General features: G+C 42.5%; 1 protein-coding gene across 12 annotated transcripts in view; it reads left to right on the forward strand.

Annotated features, from left to right (window-relative positions):
- Positions 1 to 19,192, forward strand: part of DLEC1 (DLEC1 cilia and flagella associated protein) — a 78,253-nt gene that overhangs the window by 2,347 nt on the left and 56,714 nt on the right. For 9 of the 12 annotated variants that reach the window (XM_055320963.1, XM_055320965.1, XM_055320967.1 and 6 more), the window contains exons 3-5: positions 16,806 to 16,916; positions 18,262 to 18,452; positions 18,664 to 18,881. The exons of 2 other annotated variants lie outside the window; for them this stretch is intronic. In XM_055320963.1, coding sequence (XP_055176938.1) covers positions 16,806 to 16,916; positions 18,262 to 18,452; positions 18,664 to 18,881 — 520 coding nt within the window. Of the gene's footprint in view, positions 1 to 16,805; positions 16,917 to 18,261; positions 18,453 to 18,663; positions 18,882 to 19,192 lie in introns of those variants that run through there. One more of the 12 variants, XM_055320974.1, reaches the window with a different exon arrangement.

Raw genomic sequence — 19,192 nt, forward strand, 5'->3', positions numbered from 1 at the left:
CCATAATTGTCTTTCATGTTATTGACAGTTGTGCTTTTCTCCCTCAATTTTTTCTTAAAAGATTTTATTTATTTATTCATGAGAGACACAGAGGCAGACACATAGGCAGAGGGAGAAGCAGGCTGCCTGTGGGGAGCCCGATGTGGGACTTCATCCCAGGATCCTGGCATCACAACCTGATCCAAAGGCAGATGCTCAGCCACTGAGCCACCCAGGAATCCCTCCCCCAATTTTTTTCACTGTGTTAAAATACTCAGAAAATTTACCATCCTACCTATACTTAAGTGTACAGATCAGTGGTATTAAGCACATGCATAATATCATATGAACATCATTACCCTCCATCTCTGGGCCTCTTTTCATTTTGCAAAATGAAAACCCTGTACCCATTAAACAATAATTTCCCTTTCCCCTTACCCAGCCCCTGGCAATCACCATTCTGCTTTCTCTCTGTCCAATTTAGACTACTCTAAGTACCTCATAGAAGTAGAGTCCTATAGTATTTGTCTTTGTGACTGGCTTATTTCTTTTTTTTTAAATTTTGTTTATTTATTCATGAGAGAGAGAGCGGCAGAGACACAGGCAGAGGGAGAAGCAGGCTCCATGCAGGGAACCCGACGTGGAACTCGATCCCGGGACTCCAGGATCACACCCCAGGCTGGAGGCGGCGCTAAACCGCTGAGCCACCCAGGGCTGCCCGTGGCTTATTTCACTTCATGTGATGTCCTCAAGGTTCACCCATGTTGTAGCATGTGTCAGAATTTCCTTCCTTTTTACGACTAAGTAGTATTCTGTTGTATTTACCACATTTTGCTTATCCATTCATCCATTCGTGGCTGCTTGGGTTGCTTCCACAGTTTGGCTATCATGAATAATGCTGCTCTGACCAAGAGTGTACAGTTACCTCTTTGAGACCCTGCTTTCAGTTCTTTTGGGTGTATACCCAAAAGGGGAATTGCTGGGTTATATAGTAGTTCTATTTTTAATTTTTTGAGGAACCACTATACTGTTTGCCACAGTGGCTGTAACATTTTCACATGCCCACCAACATTGCACCAGGATTTCCATTTCTCCATATCCTTGCCAACACTTGTTATTTTCTGTTTTTTTGATAGTGGCTATTCTAGTGAGTGTGAGATGGTATTTTACTGTAGTTTTGATTTGCATTTCCCTGCTAATTAGTGATGTTGAGCATCTTTTCACATACTTATGGCCATTTGTATATATTCTTTGGAGACATGTCCTTTCAAACCCATTTTTAAATCATTTTTGGAATTTTTGCCTGTGCCTTGGTATCATATCCAAGAAATCATTGTCAAATCCAATGCTGTGAAGCTTTGGCCCTATATTTTCTTCTAAGAGTTTTATTGTTTTAGGTCTTTGAATTGAAGTATAATTAACCCTCAGTGTTATATTATCTTCAGGTGTATAATATAATGATTCAACAATTTTAGTGTTCATCACCATAAGTGTACCCCTCTTTTTTTTTTTTAAGGAAATTGAGTGTGTTCTGTTTGCAGTAAATATATTTTTGTGCTTAATGGAACTAGCTTCTACAAATTCTTTTTTTTTATTTTGTTACACAATAGAAAAGGGTTTTTTTTTTAATTTTATAAATTAATTTTTATTGGTGTTCAATTTACCAACATACAGAATAACACCCAGTGCTCATCCCGTCAAGTGTACCCCTCAGTGCCCATCACCCATTCACCCCCACCCCCCACCCTCCTCCCCCTCCACCACCCCTAGTTCATTTCCCAGAGTTAGAAGTCTTTATGTTCTGTCTCCCTTTCTGATATTTCTCACACATTTCTTCTCCCTTCCCTTATATTCCCTTTCACTATTATTCATATTCCCCAAATGAATGAGAACATACACTGTTTGTCCTTCTCCGGTTACTGTGGCCAAGTTCAAAAAGGGTGTTGCCTGAGTTCTCCTCTGGGATTTTGATGGAATCTTGTCTCACATTTAGATCTTTCATCCATTTTGAGTTTATCTTTGTGTATGGTGCAAGAGAGTGGTCCAGTTTCATTCTTCTGCATGTGGATGTCCAATTTTCCCAGCACCATTTATTGAAGAGACTGTCTTTCTTCCAGTGGATCGTCTTTCCTCCTTTATCGTATATTAGTTGACCATAAAGTTCAGGGTCCACTTCTGGGTTCTCTGTTCTGTTCCATTGATCTATATGTCTGTTTTTGTGCCAGTACCACACTGTCTTGATGAACACAGCTTTGTAGTACAACCTGAAATCTGGCATTGTGATGCCCCCAGATATGGTTTTCTTTTTTAAAATTCCCCTGGCTGTTTGGGGTCTTTTCTGATTCCACACAAATCTTAAAATAATTTGTTCTAAGTCTCTGAAGAAAGTCCATGGTATTTTGATAGGGATTGCATCATACGTGTAAATTGCCCTGGGTAACATTGACATTTTCACAATATTAATTCTGCCAATCCACGAGCATGGAATATTTTTCCATCTCTTTGTGTCTTCCTCAATCTCTTCAGAAGTGTTCTATAGTTTTTAGGGTATATTTTGAGAACCATTTGAATGGTAAATGGTTCTCCAACCTTTTATTTTCAGGTTGTAGGTGTCCTTCTGTCTAAAATGAGTCTCTTGTAGACAGCAAATAGATGGGTCCTGCTTTTTTATCCAGTCTGAAACCCTGTGCCTTTTGATGGGGTCATTAAGCCCATTCACGTTCAGAGTTACTATTGACAGATATGAGTTTAGTGTCATCATGATATCTATTTAGTCCTTGTTTTTGTGGATTGTTCCACTGAACTTCTTCTTAAAGGGGAGTTTTAAGAGTCCCCCTTAAAATTTCTTGCAGAGCTGGTTTGGAGGTCACATATTCTTTCAGTTCCTGCCTGTCTTGGAAGCTCTTTATCTCTCCTTCCATTTTGAATGAGAGCCTTGCTGGATAAAGTACTCTTGGTTGCATGTTCTTCTCATTTAGGACCCTGAATATATCCTGCCAGCCCTTTCTGGCCTGCCAGGTCTCTGTGGAGAGGTCTGCTGTTACCCTAATATTCCTCCCCATGAAAGTCAGGGACTTCTTGTCTCTTGCTGCTTTAAGGATCTTCTCTTTATCTTTGGAATTTGCAAGCTTCACTATTAAATGTCGAGGTGTTGAACGGTTTTTATTGATTTTAGGGGGGGATCTCTCTATTTCCTGGATCTGAATGCCTGTTTCCCTTCCCAGATTGGGAAAGTTTTCAGCTAGGATTTGTTCAAATACATATTCTGGCCCTCTGTCCCTTTCGGCGCCCTCGGGAACCCCAATTAAGCGTAGGTTTTTCTTCCTTAGGTTGTCATTTATTTCCCTTAATCTGTCTTCATGGTCCCTTAATTGATTGTCTCTTTTTTCCTCAGTTTCCCTCTTTGCCATTAACTTGTCTTCTATGTCACTCACTCGTTCTTCCACCTCGTTAACCCTCGTCGTTAGGACTTCTAGTTTGGATTGCATCTCATTCAATTGATTTTTAATTTCTGCCTGATTGGATCTAAATTCTGCAGTCATGAAGTCTCGTGAGTCCTTAATGCTTTTTTCTAGAGCCACCAGTAGCTGTATAATAGTGCTTCTGAATTGGCTTTCTGACATTGAAGTGTAATCCAGATTTTGTAACTCTGTGGGAGAGAGGACTGTTTCTGATTCTTTCTTTTGAGGTGAGGTTTTCCTTCTAGTCATTTTGCTCAGTGCAGAGTGGCCAAAAACAAGTTGTATTGGAACATGGGGGAGTATCACTGGTCCGTCTAGCTGGTCTTCTGGGGGAGGGGCCTGCTGTGCTGATTTTCAGGTGTTAGCACTTGGGGGAGCTGCTCTGCCCCTGCCTGCTGCAGGGCTCAGCGGGGGTTGTTTACCCCGTCAGTCCCCAGGAGGAACAACCGCAGTTGCTATGGCAACTCTGGAAGCCTGGATTCAGCCTCCGCAGGAACTACGGGGCTCGGGGCTCTTGGCTCTCCATCTGCAGGGCCTGGAGGCTCTGGGGCGGGGCCGCTGATCTGCTCAGCTCTGGGCAGGAGCGTCCTCGCTGTCCTGGGCCTTCCCGGCCTCTGCCTGTCCCGGGGGAGGCCGGATCCTGGGCTGTGTCCCGGCGCCCTGTGCTCCGGGGCCTGCGCTGTTGGATTTGGGCTCCCGCCCTGCAGCCCCCTCCCTGGAGCCGCTCCCGAGCCCCTCCGAGCTGCTCCGGTCGGTCCCTCCGTGCGCGCTGCAGCCCTTAGGGAGCTCGGCGCACTCTCCTGGGCTCGCAGGTGTCTGTTACTGTCCCCGGGAGCCCGAGGGCATCCCCGCCCTCCTGGGTCCTGCTCCACCTCCCTGCGAGCCCCTTTCCGCCCGCCCGGGAAGGTTGGTGCAGCTCCTGCTTCTCCGGGACGGGGCTCTCCTGTCCTGGGGACACTCGCCCCGGCCTCAGCCTGGCTCCTCGCGGGGCCCCTCCCCCTCGGAGGCCTTTTGTGTCTTTATTTCTTTTTCCCCGTCTTCCTACCTGGATAGAAGCGCGAACTCTTCTCACTGTAGCATTCCAGCTGGTCTCTCTTTACATCTCAGGCCGAATTCGTAGATTTTCAGGATGGTTTGAAGGTTATCTAGGTAATTTGGTGGGGACAGGTGATTTGGGGACCCTGCTCTTCCGCCATCTTGCCCCTCCCTTGCTTCTACAAATTCTTGAAGGATCTTAATGTACAAGATGTTCCAGAACAGACAAGACCCATATTTTGTGTTTAGTAAAAGCAAATGGTGTTAAGCGCCAGGGTGAAGAACACTCCCAATTACAAAACTGGAAAGCCACCTACATGTCCTGCTGGCAGACTAGCAGCTACCTCTCCATTTGCGTCATCAAAGATAATTATGCTAAAGCTGGACTCAACCTCTCCCTACTGACTTCATTTCTTTACACATCCTGGCTCCTTAACCTTGTGGCAGGTAAATTAGGCAGTGATCTCCCTGTGTTCTCCAAGCCATGAGGAAAGGGAGTAGAGCCAGAGGAAAGTCAGGAGAGAACACTTGCCTCTGCACTAGAGCTTACTGCTCTATTATACAGATGGAACCAAGGCTCCATAAGTTTTGCTGCCTTGTTCAAGGTCACTCAGCTAGTAAGAAGTGGAGGCCTTTTAGTCAAAATGGAATTTATACTCTTGGGGTGGCTGATACACTATCCAAATAAGGAGAGATATAGGTTTGAGTTTTTTGGGTAGGGAAGGATATACTTAACCTTAGAGTGTCTTCAGTAGTTCTCACCTTGGGGCAGCGCTATCCACCTAGTGGGCATGCAGAAATATTTGGAAGCATCTCTGGTGTTCCAGTGAAGGGGGAAGGTTTGCTTCTGGCTTTTCATACACCACAGGTCAGGGAGGCTAAGACATGCTGCAGCACTTAAGACAATTGCACACAATGAAATACTTATCTCAAGATGCACATAGTTTCCTACTGAGTAACACTATAGGTGCCTCATTAAGTCCATGAGCTAGAAGTGGTGAAATTACTTTAACTCCCTTTGGCATGAAGTCAGACTAGGTGATGCAGTGACTCACAGTTAAGTGTACTCTTAATCCCCTTCATTTCACTCATCCCCCCACCCACCTCCCATTTGGCAACCACCAGTTTGTTCTCTGTATTTAAGAGTCTCACTTTTTATTTGTCTTTTTTTCTTTGTTCTTTTATTTTGTTTCTGAAATTCCACATGAGTGAAATCAAATGCTTATTGTAGCATTACTTACAACAGCCAAGATATGAAAGGGCCCAAATGTCCATCAATAGATGGATGGATAAAGAGGTACCTAAATACAGTGGAATATCACTCAGCCATAAAAAGCATGGATCTTGCCATTTGCAGCAACCTGGATAGACCTAGAGAGTATAATGCTAAGTGCAGTAAATCAGAGAAAGAGAAAGGCAAAGGTCTTTGACTCATTTTGATATGACATTTTATATGGTGTTAGATAAAGGTCCAGCTTCTTTCTTTTGCTTGAGGATATCCATTTCCCCTAGCATCATTTGATGAAAAGACTTTTCTTTCCTCATTGAATGCTCTTGGCATCCTTGTCAAAAATCATTTGACTGGTGGTGTCTGGGTGGCTCAGTCGGCTAAGCATCTGCCTTCAGCTCAGGTCATGATCTCAGGGTCCTGGAATCCAGCCTCACCTCAGGCTTCCTGCTCAGTGGGGAGTCTGGTTCTCCTCTGCTCCTCCCCCTGCCAGCCCCCTAGCTTGTGCTCTTTCTTAAAGATTTTAAAGATCTTAAAATCTCTTAAAGATTTATTTATTTAATAGAGAGAGTGTGTGTACAAGCAGGGGGAGTGGGAGAGAGAGAGAGAAGCAGGCACCCCACTAAGCAGGGAGCCTGACTCCCGGGCTGGATCCCAGGACCCTGGGATCAAAGGCAGATGCTTAACCACTGAGCCACCCAGGTGCCCCTAAATAAAATCTTAAAAAAAAAAAAAAGCCTTCTAATCCATGAGCATAGAATATGTTTCCATTTATTTTTATCATCTTTAATTTCTTTCAGCAGTGTTTTGTACTTTTCATTGTAAAAGTCTTTCACCTTTTTAGTTAACTTTTAAGTATTTTATTCTTTTTGATGCTATTTTAAATGGAATTATTTCCATAATTTCCTTTCCAGATTGTTTATTGTTAATGAATAGAAATGCAACTGAGTTTTGCATGTTGACTTAGTGTCCTGCTATTTTGTGGATTCATTTATTCTAATAGGGTTTTTTTTTGTGGGACCTTTAGAGTTTTCTGCATATAAGATCATATCATCTGCAAACACATAATTTTACTTCTTCCTTTCCAATTTGGATTCCTTTTTCTTTCTTGACTACTTGCATTAGTTCAAACCTCCAACATTGTGCTGACTAGAAATGGTGGAAGCAGACATCTTGCCTCATTCCTGGATCTTAGGGGGAAAAGCTTTTAGTCTTTTACCATTGAGAATGATGTTTGCTATTGGTCCTCCATCTGTGGCTTTTATTATGTTGAAGTAGTTTCCTCTGAGTCCTAGCTTTTTTAGTGTTTTTTATCATGAAAGGGTGTTGAATTTTGTTTAATGTTATTTCTGCATCAGTTCAGATGATCATATGATTTTCTCCTTTATTCCATTAATGTGATGTATCACACTGATCAGTTTTCTTTCTTTTTTTTTTTTTTTATCAGTTTTCATATGTTGAACTACCCTTGTATTCCAAGAGTAGCTCTCACTTGGTCATGGTGTCTAATCCATTCAATAAGCTGCTACTAGATTCAATTTGGTAGTATTTTGCTGAGAGTTTTTGCACTGAGGTTCATAAGAGATATTGATCTGTAGTTTTTTGGTAGTGTCTCTGTCTGACTTTGGTAGCAGGGTAATGCTGGCCTTATAGAATGAGGTAGTAAGTGTTCCCTCCTACTCCATTTTTTTAAACTTAAGAAGAATTGGTATTTTTTTTAATTTTTATTTATTTATGATAGTCACAGAGAGAGGGAGAGAGAGAGAGAGGCAGAGACACAGGCAGAGGGAGAAGCAGGCTCCACGAACCAGGAGCCCGACGTGGGATTCGATCCCGAGTCTCCAGGATCGCGCCCTGGGCCAAAGGCAGGCGCCAAACCGCTGCGCCACCCAGGGATCCCTTAAGAAGAATTGATATTAATTCTTTAAGTGTTTGGTAGAATTCACCAGTAAAACCATCAGGTCCAGGACATTGTTTTGGGGGGTGGGGGAGACTTTTGATTACTGATTCAATCTCCTTACTAGTTATAGGTCAATTCAGATTTTCTATTTCTCTGGGATTTTTGTCTTTGTAGGTTTCATATTTGTAGCATTTCTCCATTTTATCTGTTTTCCAATTTGTTGATGTAGAATTGTTCCCAATACTCTCTTAGAATCCTTTTTATTTCTGTGAAATTGGTAGTAACATCACCATTTTCATGTTTGATTTTAATTTATCTGGGTCTTCTCTTTCTCTTAGTTGATCAATTTTGTTGATTTTTATGAAGAACTAACTTTTAGGTTCATTGACTTTCTCTGATTGTTTGTTTTTTCCTGTTCTCTATTTTCTAATCTTTGTTGTTTCTTTCATAGCTTTGGGTTGAGTTCTTCTAGTTCCTTAAGTTCTAAAGTTAGGTTATTGATTTGAGATCTTTCTTGTTTTCAAATGTATTCATAGCTATAAGTTTTCTCATTTCTCAAGGAAATACTTACTTTCTCTAAGTATTTGTTAATTCCATAGTGATTTCTTCTTTGATCCATTGGTTGTTTAAAAGTGTATTGTTTAATTTCCACTATTTAGTGAATTTTCCAGTTTCCTCTTGTTACTGAATTCTGACATTGTTGTCAGAGAAGATACTTTGTATGATATCTGTCCTTTAAAATCTACTGAGACTCAGTTTGTGGCCTTACATATGATCTGGGAAATGTCCCATGTGCACTGGAGAATAAAGTTAAGCTGCTTTTGTTTAGGATTTATGTCTGTGTCTGTTAGATGCAATTGGTCTATTGTGTTTTTCAAGTCCTCTGTTTCCTTACTTATCTTCTGTCTGGTTTTTCTATTCATTATTGTAAAATGGATACTGAAGTCTCCAATTGGTATTGTAGAACTATTTCTCCCCTCAGTTCTGTCAATTTTTGCTTCATTATTTTGATGACCTGTCACTAAGTGTCTAAATGTTTATAATGAGGGATCCCTGGGTGGCGCAGCGGTTTGGCGCCTGCCTTTGGCCCAGGGTGCGATCCTGGAGACCCGGGATCGAATCCCACATCGGGCTCCCGGTGCATGGAGCCTGCTTCTCCCTCTGCCTGTGTCTCTGCCTCTCTCTCTCTCTGTGACTATCATAAATAAATAAAAAAAAATTCTAAATGTTTATAATGATTACATCTCCTTGTATTGAACCCCTTATTAATATATAATATCCTTCTTTGTGTCTTGGAACCTTTTGATTTTAAAGCCTATTTTATTTGATATTAGAATAGCTACTTCTTTTGGTGTTTTTGCATGGAATACTATCAGTTACTTTTTGGTTACTATTTGCATGGAATATCTTTTTTCATCATTTCACTTACACTCTATTTGTGTCTTGAATCTAGAGTGAGTCAATTATAGGCAGCATATAGTTGGATTGTGTCTTTTTAGCCATTCTTCAAATCTGTCATTTGATTGAGAAGTTTAATCTATTTACACTTTAAAGTAATTACTTTGATAAGGAGGGACTTCTGTCAGTTTTTTCTATATGCCTTATAGATCTTTTATCTCTTATTTCCTGCATTGCTGTCTTCTTCTGTATTGAATGAGTGTGTGTGTGTGTGTGTGTGTGTGTGTGTGAAATGTTTAAGTTCCTTTTTAATTTCTTTTGTGTATATTCTATGGCTGGTTTCTTTGTGGTTACAAAGAAACCAGCCATAGTTTGTGATAGGGATTACATTTAGCAACCTAAAGTTATAACACTCTAATTTGAATTTATACCAGCTTAACATACAAAAACTCTGCTTCTTTACATCTCCATCCCCACCCTGTTATGTTAGGTTGTCGATGTCACAAAATTAGCTGTGACAGAATTACATCTTTATATGTTGTGTTCCTAGATATATAAACTAACAATTCTTTTAAATGCCTTTGTTTCTTTAAATTATGTAGAAAACAAGACTTGGAGTTATAAACTGAAGTTACTATAATACTAGCATTTAGGCTAGTACTGTTTTGGTTTTTTTTTTTTTTCTTTAAATGATGGTCTCTTAAATCATGTTGAAAACTTTCATGATTTCCCATGGATTTACCTTTTTTGAGATCTTCATTTCTCCATACAGCTTCAAGTTATTGTCTAGCTTCCTTTCATTTCACTTTGCAGTACTCCCTTCAGCATTTCTTGCAGGCAGGTCTAGTGGTAACAGACACCCTCAGCTTTGCTTAACTGGGAGTGTCTTAATTTCCTCCTTACTTTTAAAGGACAGTTTTACTGGATATAGGATTCTTGATTGACAGTTTTCTTCTTCTAGCATTTTGAATACATTGGCCCACTGCTTTCTGACCTCCAAAGTTCTTAGAAATCTGTTGGCATCCTTGTTGAGGGTCCCTTGTACTGATAAGTGACTTCTTTCTTGCTGTGGTCAAGATTCCCTCATTGTGTCTGTTAGAAGTTTGATCATAATGTGTTTCTGCGTGAGTCTCTGAATTCCTCTTACAGTTCATTGAGCTGCTTGGATAGTCATACTCATGTATTTTATCCAGCTTGGAAAGTCTTTAGCCATTATTTCACAGTGTTCTCTGTGTCCCTTTCTGTGTCCTCCTCTGGGACTCCCACGTGTGTGTGTTGGCCTGTTTAATGGGATCCCATGGATCATCTAGCTCTGTTCACTTTTCTCCCATCTTTCTCGTTGCTGTTTCTCAGACTCGATCACTTCCATTGTCCTATTTTGATTTTTCTACCTGCTCACATCTGACCTTGAACCCTCTGTGATAGTGAATATTTTGTTTACATTTTGTTCATCTATGGTTTCTTGACTTTGGCCACATCTTCCTTTGGTTCTGTGAGCATTTTTAAGATTGCTGTTTCATGGTCTTCAACGAGTGTATCTCTAATGAGGTCTTTCCCAGGGACAGTTTCGGTTGGTTGATTTCATTTGAGAGGGCTGCACTTTCTTTTTTCTTTGCATGTCTTATGATTTTTTTAAAGTACATTCTATACCCAGTTGCACCCTGAGATCAAGAGTCACATGCTATCGACTGAGTCACCCAGGCACCCCTCTTGTGATTTTTTTTTATTGAAAACCGGGTATTTGAATCTAATAATGTTTGAACTCAAGAAATCAGATTCTCCCCTTCTTGCCATTTTTGTTTACTGTTTTTGTTTTATTTTATTTTTACTTTTTTATTATTTTTTGTATTTTTTTATTGGAGTTCGATTTGCCAACATATAGTATAACACCCAGTGCTCATCCTGTCAAGTGCCCCCCCTCAGTGCTCGTTATTGTTTTTGTTTTAATTGTAGGCTGTGCTGAGAGTCAGCATGAGCTGTAAACTTAAGGTCTTCTCAGGTAATTTCTGAGCCTTTCCCTGGGCACGTGCAGTTATGTTCTGACTTTCCCCACATCTGCAGTTGCTTTTGAATGTCCTGATCTTTAATATCTGGCTCCTGAAAGGGAGAAAAGGAAGGTGAATGACAGGAAAAAGGCACCAGCCCTTTAAATTGCCTAGAAGTCATTCTGCTGCAGGGAGAGGGGCTTGCAGCAGTGGAGGCGGGACCACAGCAATGACTTCTGGCTTCTTTGTCTACACCTCTGTGATCAGAAGAAGTAATATGTAATCAGAGTGTGGATCCCCGGCATTTGGACAATGGAGTCCTTTTTGCTCACCCAGGCTTCCACAAACTGGGTGCAGGTTGCACTAGGAACATATACACAGATGCTTGCCATAGGAGTGGCATGGTGGCCGGGTAGCTGCTACTCTGCTAAGAGTTGAAGTTAATTGCAGTTTACCTCTAAGTCTTCCCCAGAAGTTACCAGCCTTCCCTAGGCTCTAGGGTTCCAAAATAGTTACTTAGAGTGCTTCTGCCAGTGCAGTTGTGGGGAAAGGATTTCTGGTGCTTCTTACTCCATGTCATCACAGAATCCTCCCTTGATGGTTTCTGGATGGCCTTTCATTCCATAGGATGGCTTTTGTGTTTCCTTGTGACAGGACTCAGACTCATTCTGGGCAGCAATACCACAGAAGTTGAGGGACCCTCTTCTCACTGCCGCAGTCACAGGTGATATTAACCTGGATCACCTGGTCAAGTTGGCATCTGCTGGGGTTTTTCTACATTAAATTCTCCAAATTAAGTTACAACTGATTAGTATTCATGGAGAAATGTCCTCAGATTTCACCGATTCTCCTTCCTCCTCAAGTTCCATCACCACCAGCATTCACTGGAAAGCCTTTTCTCAGTCAGCCACCTCCATGGCAACACTTTCTTTGATCAATTTATTTGTTAAAGAAATTGGGTTGTTTTTCCAGTAGAGTTATCTGTAGTCTGGATTTTGCTGATTTCAGCATTGTGATGTCATTTAACCTGTTCTACTGGTTCCTGCATTTCCTGCAATTCAGTAATTAGTTCTAGAGACTTCATGAGGTTCAGGTTGTTCTTTGGTGGGGAAAGGGGTAAGACTATTTCATAGGTTGTGCTGAGTGCTGTCTTCAGGAGGTACATGATGTCTGATGTCTCTTCCTCTGTGATGCTCTCCCTTTGCCCAGATCTATTATTTCATTAGGGGTTGTAAATTACAACAAAATGTTAATGGTACTGGGATACTTCCATAAAGAGAAACTTTTCAGCTACTACTATGATTATTCCAAGGTATGAATGGGCTAGATTAATTCTTTCCCCTTATTTGCCAGTTTTTAAAATAACAAGTTGGTTCCCCTAGGATCTTCCAGTTGTGACTAAAGAGATTTGTTGGTTGATTTTTTTATTTTTATTTTTAGATTTTATTTATTTATTGTGTCAGAGAGAGAGAGCACAGGCAGGAGGAGCAGCAGAGGGAGAGGGAGAGGCAGGTTCCCTGCTGAGTATGGAGCCCGATATGGGACTCGATCCCAGGACCCTGGGATCATGACCTGAGCTGAAGGCAGATGCTTAACTGACTGAGCCACTCAGGTACCCTGTTGGTTGATTTTTAGTATCATTATGAACTCATGGATTTCATAACTACAGTTATATTTATTATCTTTTTAATGCTCAAATTTTCCCATCTTTGGCCAGTTGGAGCCTTTTCAAGTTCCCTCCTAACTCTTTTGAAACAATAGCAATTGTCTTTGATAACTTCCTTATTTTCTGGAATGGTCCAATATTCCATGTTTTTCTTATTGCCCCAGACCTGGAATCAGCCATTTCTCCAAGAAGGCCTGGTTCCTTTTATTTGTCCCCAGAGACTTTGGTCTAACCTCTTGCATCCCTGAAAGTCATCATTTTCCAGTACAAAAGGCAGAAGGGGCTGTGCTTTTAGGGTTGAGAGACCCAGCATATCTATGGCCCTGAGGAAGGGAGAAGTGGAAGTGTTAGTGGCTTAGGAAGGTGTTATACTAATGAGGTCCTACGAGGGACCAGGTGTTGTATAAGATGATTTGTATAGGCTATCCCATTGAGCCCTTTCAATGACCCTGGGAGGTAGGTTTTCTCTCCATTTTATACCTGTGGGGACTAAACTGAGAGAAAGGATCAAATAACTTCCCTAAATTCACACAACTCAGAAGGACTCCAGATTTGAACTTGAGTGAGTCTGCTGTCAGAGCCTGTCTTTCCTCTATCAGGAGCAGGAAGAAGGATTGTTGACCAGAATAGGCACAGTGTCATGCAGGTGTCAACGATGTGGCTCTGGGTGTGGCCCTGGGTGTGAGGACCAAAACTTGGTCAGGCTTGCCACCTCTGAGGCTCAGCCCGGCAGATAGTGAACATTCCGTGTGTATTCCATATCTTCTCTTCCCCAGCCTCCACAGCAGAGTCCTGTAACTGCCAGGACTCATCCCTCCATTGTGGATTTGGCAGAGATTGTTGAAACAGATTCCCAGGAGGTTGCCTGCTATCCCCTCAGTCCCGGGAGTCCAATACTGTTCTTGTTGTGGGTAGGATTCTTTCGGCCAGAGATCAAGGGGTATGAAATCATTGTTTGGTTGTTTTTAAATGAAAGTAAAGCAAAAGACTGAGAACTGAGAATCAAACCTCAGTCAGGAGAGTTTTTTCAATGACCTTCATTATATTTTTTTACCCAAGATAATATTGTTACAACCAGACATTATCTGTCCTGGTTTAGTAGTCTTCTGCTGGTGATGTTTTTCTCTTTTATTTCAAAAGTAGCAGAAGTAGAGATCTTGATCCAGTTCCACAGATATCCCTCTGGTTCCTGCTTCTGGTTGGGGTGGGGGGGAGGGGGCAAAATGACCCAAGAAAGTTTTTTTACCTTAGATGATTGATGGTGATTATATTTCTCTGAAACTTTTCTTATTTGTGACAAATGTCACAAGGTGGAAAACATGTAAATTCTCCAGACAGAGGGGGAAAGATGAGAACATCTTGGCTTTAATTCCCTTCTGTTACTGATAAATTGTCCACATTATCTCTTGGGGAATGGAACAAAGCCACGCACAGGAACATAGGGTCAGTGCAGGAAGCCTACTCTTCCTGGGTGGAGAAAGATGGTCACAGTCCCATGCAAGGTGTTCCAAGGCTCACCTGGTACATAGCCCAGACCAGACATGGAGAGAGACTTTCCAAAGAGCTGATACACAAACTTCCCCTGCTTCTGCAGCCATGACACCTAACTCCCCAGAGCCTGGGGGAGGATAGTGGAGAAAATGGTATCAGAAGAGAGAGGATACATCTTCCTACATGGCCCCTGCCCTTTGTGTGGAAGTTTTATCTTTTAATATTTCAAATAGGACATCACCAAAGTCCTTGGGAACTGGGCTGGAACAGAACTTGGTATTCTTGCCACCCCCTGTTAAGGTCTCTGTATTGCAAAGGAGAAGCCAGGCATTTCCCAGAATGCAACTTTTCCCAATAGGTCCATGTTAGGTCACTCATGAAAAGCTCTTGGTGAGCTTTGGAAGGGGAAGTCACTATTCAGAAGCATTAGTGGGCAGATGACTAAGCAGCTTTGAGTTTCACAGCAGCTTCCAGATAACTTTTTCTTTTTTTTAACACTTTGTGTGTGTGTGTGTTTAAGATTTTATTTATTTATTTGAGAGACAGTGAGAGAGCATGAGTGGGGTGAGGGGCAGAGGGAGAAGACTCCTTGCTGAGCAGGGAGCCCAGTGTGGGACTCAATCTCGGGACTCTGGGATCATGACCTGAGCCGAAGGCAGACACTTAGCCAACCGAGCCACCCAGGCTCCCCTCCAGATAACTTCTTGAAAAGCCCCTGCCTCAGTGCTGCTGGCTGAAGTTGGTACCGATAGGTTCCCTGACCTTTAGTCTCTCATTCCATAATCCTCTTCATTCAACCCCTTTATATGTGATACAGAGAGAGTGATTTGTTTTCCTCACTGAACCCTGACTATAACAGTAACTAAGCCAAACCCTGAAATTCCTAAATTAATATATATTATGGGAGAAACATATATTCTTCACCTTCCTCATCTACACTCTTGGTTATAGGGAACCTCCAAAGGGCAAGGCCACTTACCAGCACCATTTTGGTTAAGAGGGCAAACAGCAAAGTTCGAAAACTTCTGCGCTTTCCATTCATCTTATTTATTCCTTAATGTTTATCAATGTATTAATATATATGTTTTTTAGAAAATCAAATAGTTTGAAAAGCTTCTAATGAAATATAAAAAGCCTCCACCCATGCGTATCACTATGAATTTGTCCAAACTCATAGATCCACAACACCAAGAGTGAACTGTAATGTAAATTACAGACTTTGTATGATAATGATGTGTCAGTGGGGCTCCATCTGTTCCGCTCTGGTTGGGCATGTGGATGGTGGGGGAGGCCATACATGTGTGAGGGCAGGAGGTATGTGGGACATCTCTGTTCCACTCAATTTTGCTATGAACCTGAAACTACTCTAAAAAAATGAAGTCTATTGGGGAAAAAAATGTTCCATGTCACCTCTTCCAAGCTTAGTCCACCTGCCAAAGGTGGCCATTTTTAGCTCTTTGATTCTTCTGGATACCCTGAATAATATGTCTCTGCTACTTTTTATTGGCTCATCAGCTGTGGATATTAATGACTGACTTCTCACTCTATTCAGTGAGATTTTCACTCTCATGCATCAGTGGGTCTGCTGCAGGTTGGCTGATCTAGCCGGGCTTGGCACGCTAAGCCAGCTTTTTTTTTTTTTAAAGGAATCCAACTTGGTTTCCTTATTTATTTATTTATTTATTTATTTATTTATGATAGCCACAGAGAGAGAGAGAAGCAGAGACACAGGCAGAGAGAAGCAGGCTCCATGCACCGGGAGCCCGACGTGGGACTCGATCCCGGGTCTCCAGGATCGCGCCCTGAGCCAAAGGCAGGCGCCAAACCGCTGCGCCACCCAGGGATCCCTCGCTAAGCCAGCTTTAAGCTGAACTTGGCTCCTTGGTACAAGTTGGGCTCAAGTCTGCTTCACATGGATTCTTACTGGAGTCCAGGCTGAAGAGGCAGGAGCTCTTCTCAGGGGCAAGGGAGCTCTTCTTGTGATGATGGCACAGGCACAAGAGACAGGCTCAGCTCTGCAAATCCCTGCCAACATCTCATTGGTCAAAGCACATCACATGGCCAAAGTCAAAGGTGAAGAAGTGCACTCTGTCTCTAATAGTAGGAACTGCAAAGTCATATGGCAAAGGGTATGGATAGGGAGAAGGGTGAAGGATTTATTTAATCTACCATACTTTCCTTAATTATATTTTATCAATAGACCTCTCCTTGAATCACACAATATTGTAGCTCAAACAATACCACAGCACAGCCTTGCGTAATGGTTGGCCTCTCTTTAAGTGCCTGGTAAACATTTGCTGATTAATTTCTGAAATCTCAAAATTACCACACGGTTCTCAGAAAGAATTCTGTGAGATGATTTAGATTTGGAGAATGAAAAAGTTTGGGGTGCAGGTCCTGTAACATTAGTCTGGCTTAAAACACCTTTGCTTTTGTTTTTGTGGGGTTTTTTTTTTTTTTAGATTTTATGTATTTATTAATGAGAGACACAGAGAAAGAGGCAGAGACATAGGCAGAGGGAGAAGCTGGCTCCCCACAGGGAGCCCAATGTGGGATTTGATCCCAGGACCCTGGAATCATGACCTGAGCCAAAGGCAGATGCTCAACCACTGAGCCAGCCAGGTACTCCAAAACACCTTTGTCCTTTTTCCCTTCTATGTAGTGAAGTCTATCTTCAGATGGTGTGTGGACAGTGAGTTGCTACAGAAACATCACTTGATCTCTCCAGACGATTACTACAGTGACACGGTGCCATTTTGCTCTGCACCTAAAGGTAAGGCTTCTTTGCTCTGCTAGGGGCTCTGCTCTCATTCGAGGGAAGTTCTATAGTAGCACAACCGCACTGGCCACCTTTTCTGCCATTTCTTCATTGATTCTTTTCCTGCCTTTTGTTTAATTTCGATAGTGACTATTGGGAGGGTCAGCTCTAAGCATGCCACTTCCTCTCTGGCTCCCTAACACCTACAAGACAAAATTCTCAACTCCTCAATGTGGAATTTGCGCCCTTGTCAGCTGCTGAACACCAAGAGATACGAAAATGTTTAGAAAAGTAGTTGAATGAACCAAGAGAGGGAGGGACAGAAGACAGATAAGTGATTAGAAGTTCCTGCTGGAGTGAGACCATGGACCATGTGATTTTTCTATACCCCATGTAGGAAAAGAGCACCTTTATATTCTTTGAATATGGTGGACAGACTTGGTAGGGAGGCAGAGAAGGATGTGTATGTGTGTGTGATGTCGGGCCAATTTCCTGTGATGTGGGAGGCAAGATCTTCTGAGAGTGAGTAGGGTGGGAGCTGGGTTGTGGGTTTAAACAAGGACGTGGACTTTTGGGAGAGTCAGTGTACAGATAGGAAGAAGTTGCTCCATGGGTCCTGATGGCCACATATCAGGATGGCCCAATGATGCTAGATTTCAAAGATGACCTCTCTGGCCACCCTAGTCAGTGGGACTCTGGTGATCTCTGAGGCTTTGGAGCTGAGCTTTGGGGTGGGAAGACTGAGATCCAGAGAATTGAGGGTGCTAATGAGAACAGAGTTCCATTGACAGCCTGAGCCTTGTAGAGAAGGCAGGCCAGAGAGAGGGAGCAGAAGTAAGTGTCATGTGAACTAAGCCACTTAATGTTGTTAAGTGAGTCGGAAATTCACTGTCTTACGCAGATAAGTAAGGATAGAGTTAACATGTATCAAAGGTTTACCAGGTATTATACTGGTACCAGTTTTATTGTGCTCTTGGTACCAAGTGTTCTTTAACCTTTTGGGGATGATCTTACAGGAGTAAAAAGCTGGTACAAATTTTGATTCCTCAGGTGAACAGCAAGTTCACGTATGGGCTATGTGTACATACAAGAGAGAAAGAGAGATGGAAAGACTCCTCATGTTCTTTGACCATGCTTGACAATCAATCAAACACTTCTACATTCTAGTCCTAAGTCTCGAGTACACAGAATACATTCCAGGAGTAATTTATATACTCAACAGGCAATTGTATCTAGTATAGTAAATGGGAAAGTTGAGGAAAAAGTATCAAGCTAACTGTGGCTTTGGTGGGTTTATGTAGTCGCCTTAGAAACGTCCCCATCGTCAGTGGGAGCACAGTTTGATTCCTTGGTGCCACAGGTGTCTCCATCCCTGGATATTCCAAACTCACATTCAGTTGTGAAAAGCATTCCGTCCCGAAGAAGCACCTGACCAAGAAGCTCGAGGCTTCCTGTGAGGAGATGCTCACTAAGGTTAAAGACGAGTTAGACTACACCGTGGACAGCCAGACAGGGGACTTGTCCCTAAAGGGCAAACGCAAGACTGTCAAGGTTGGTGCGATGACCTGTCCGCAGGGGTGTGTGTGGCCAGAGGGTACAGGGACATGATGAGGGGAAGGCGAGCCGGTGTGACACAGGATGTCCTGGATCCACAGGCGAATAGGGAGGAGAGTTTGCATTGATGATGGGTGGGTCATGCGGTCGGCACACGTGGTCCCCCAGCCTGTTCGTGGACTCAGTTTCTTGTGTATTTAAAAAAAAGGCAGGTCCATCCAAGAATGCAAAGTGGATGAACCACTTACATGTGCCCCAAAGAGAACTGGAGCGACTTCTGCTTGTCAGGATGGAGAGTCGGAACTGCTTCCTAAAAAACCCTCGGTTTTTCCCTCCTAACACTCCCCATGGAGGCAAGTCTCTTCTCTTTCCCCCAAAGAAGCCAGTTCTGACAGGAGACTTCCCGAGTGGAGATCTGGAGGAGAGGTGGGTCTTTTCCAGAAAGTCAGACCTGTGGAAGTAAACCCAGAAGGTCCTAAGTCTGCTCTGGGTTATAGAGGATCCTAGACTTTTGGGGGAGGGTGGGGGCAGGATATCAGTATCAGAACAGAGCAGGGCTTCAGGGCTCCCCAGAGGCCTGGGTTTGTGTTCCTCTGACCTGCCAGAGCCCCTCTGCTTACATCTGACTGGTCTTGGTCTGTAACCATGTGCTTTTCCGTTGCCCTCATATGTCTTGGAATACAAACCTAAAAATAAAAATACTTAAAATTTGATTAATTACAAATAATAAATTAAAA

This window comes from Nyctereutes procyonoides, unplaced genomic scaffold (assembly GCF_905146905.1).
Source record: "Nyctereutes procyonoides isolate TBG_1078 unplaced genomic scaffold, NYPRO_anot_genome, whole genome shotgun sequence".
Lineage (NCBI taxonomy): Eukaryota > Metazoa > Chordata > Mammalia > Carnivora > Canidae > Nyctereutes > Nyctereutes procyonoides.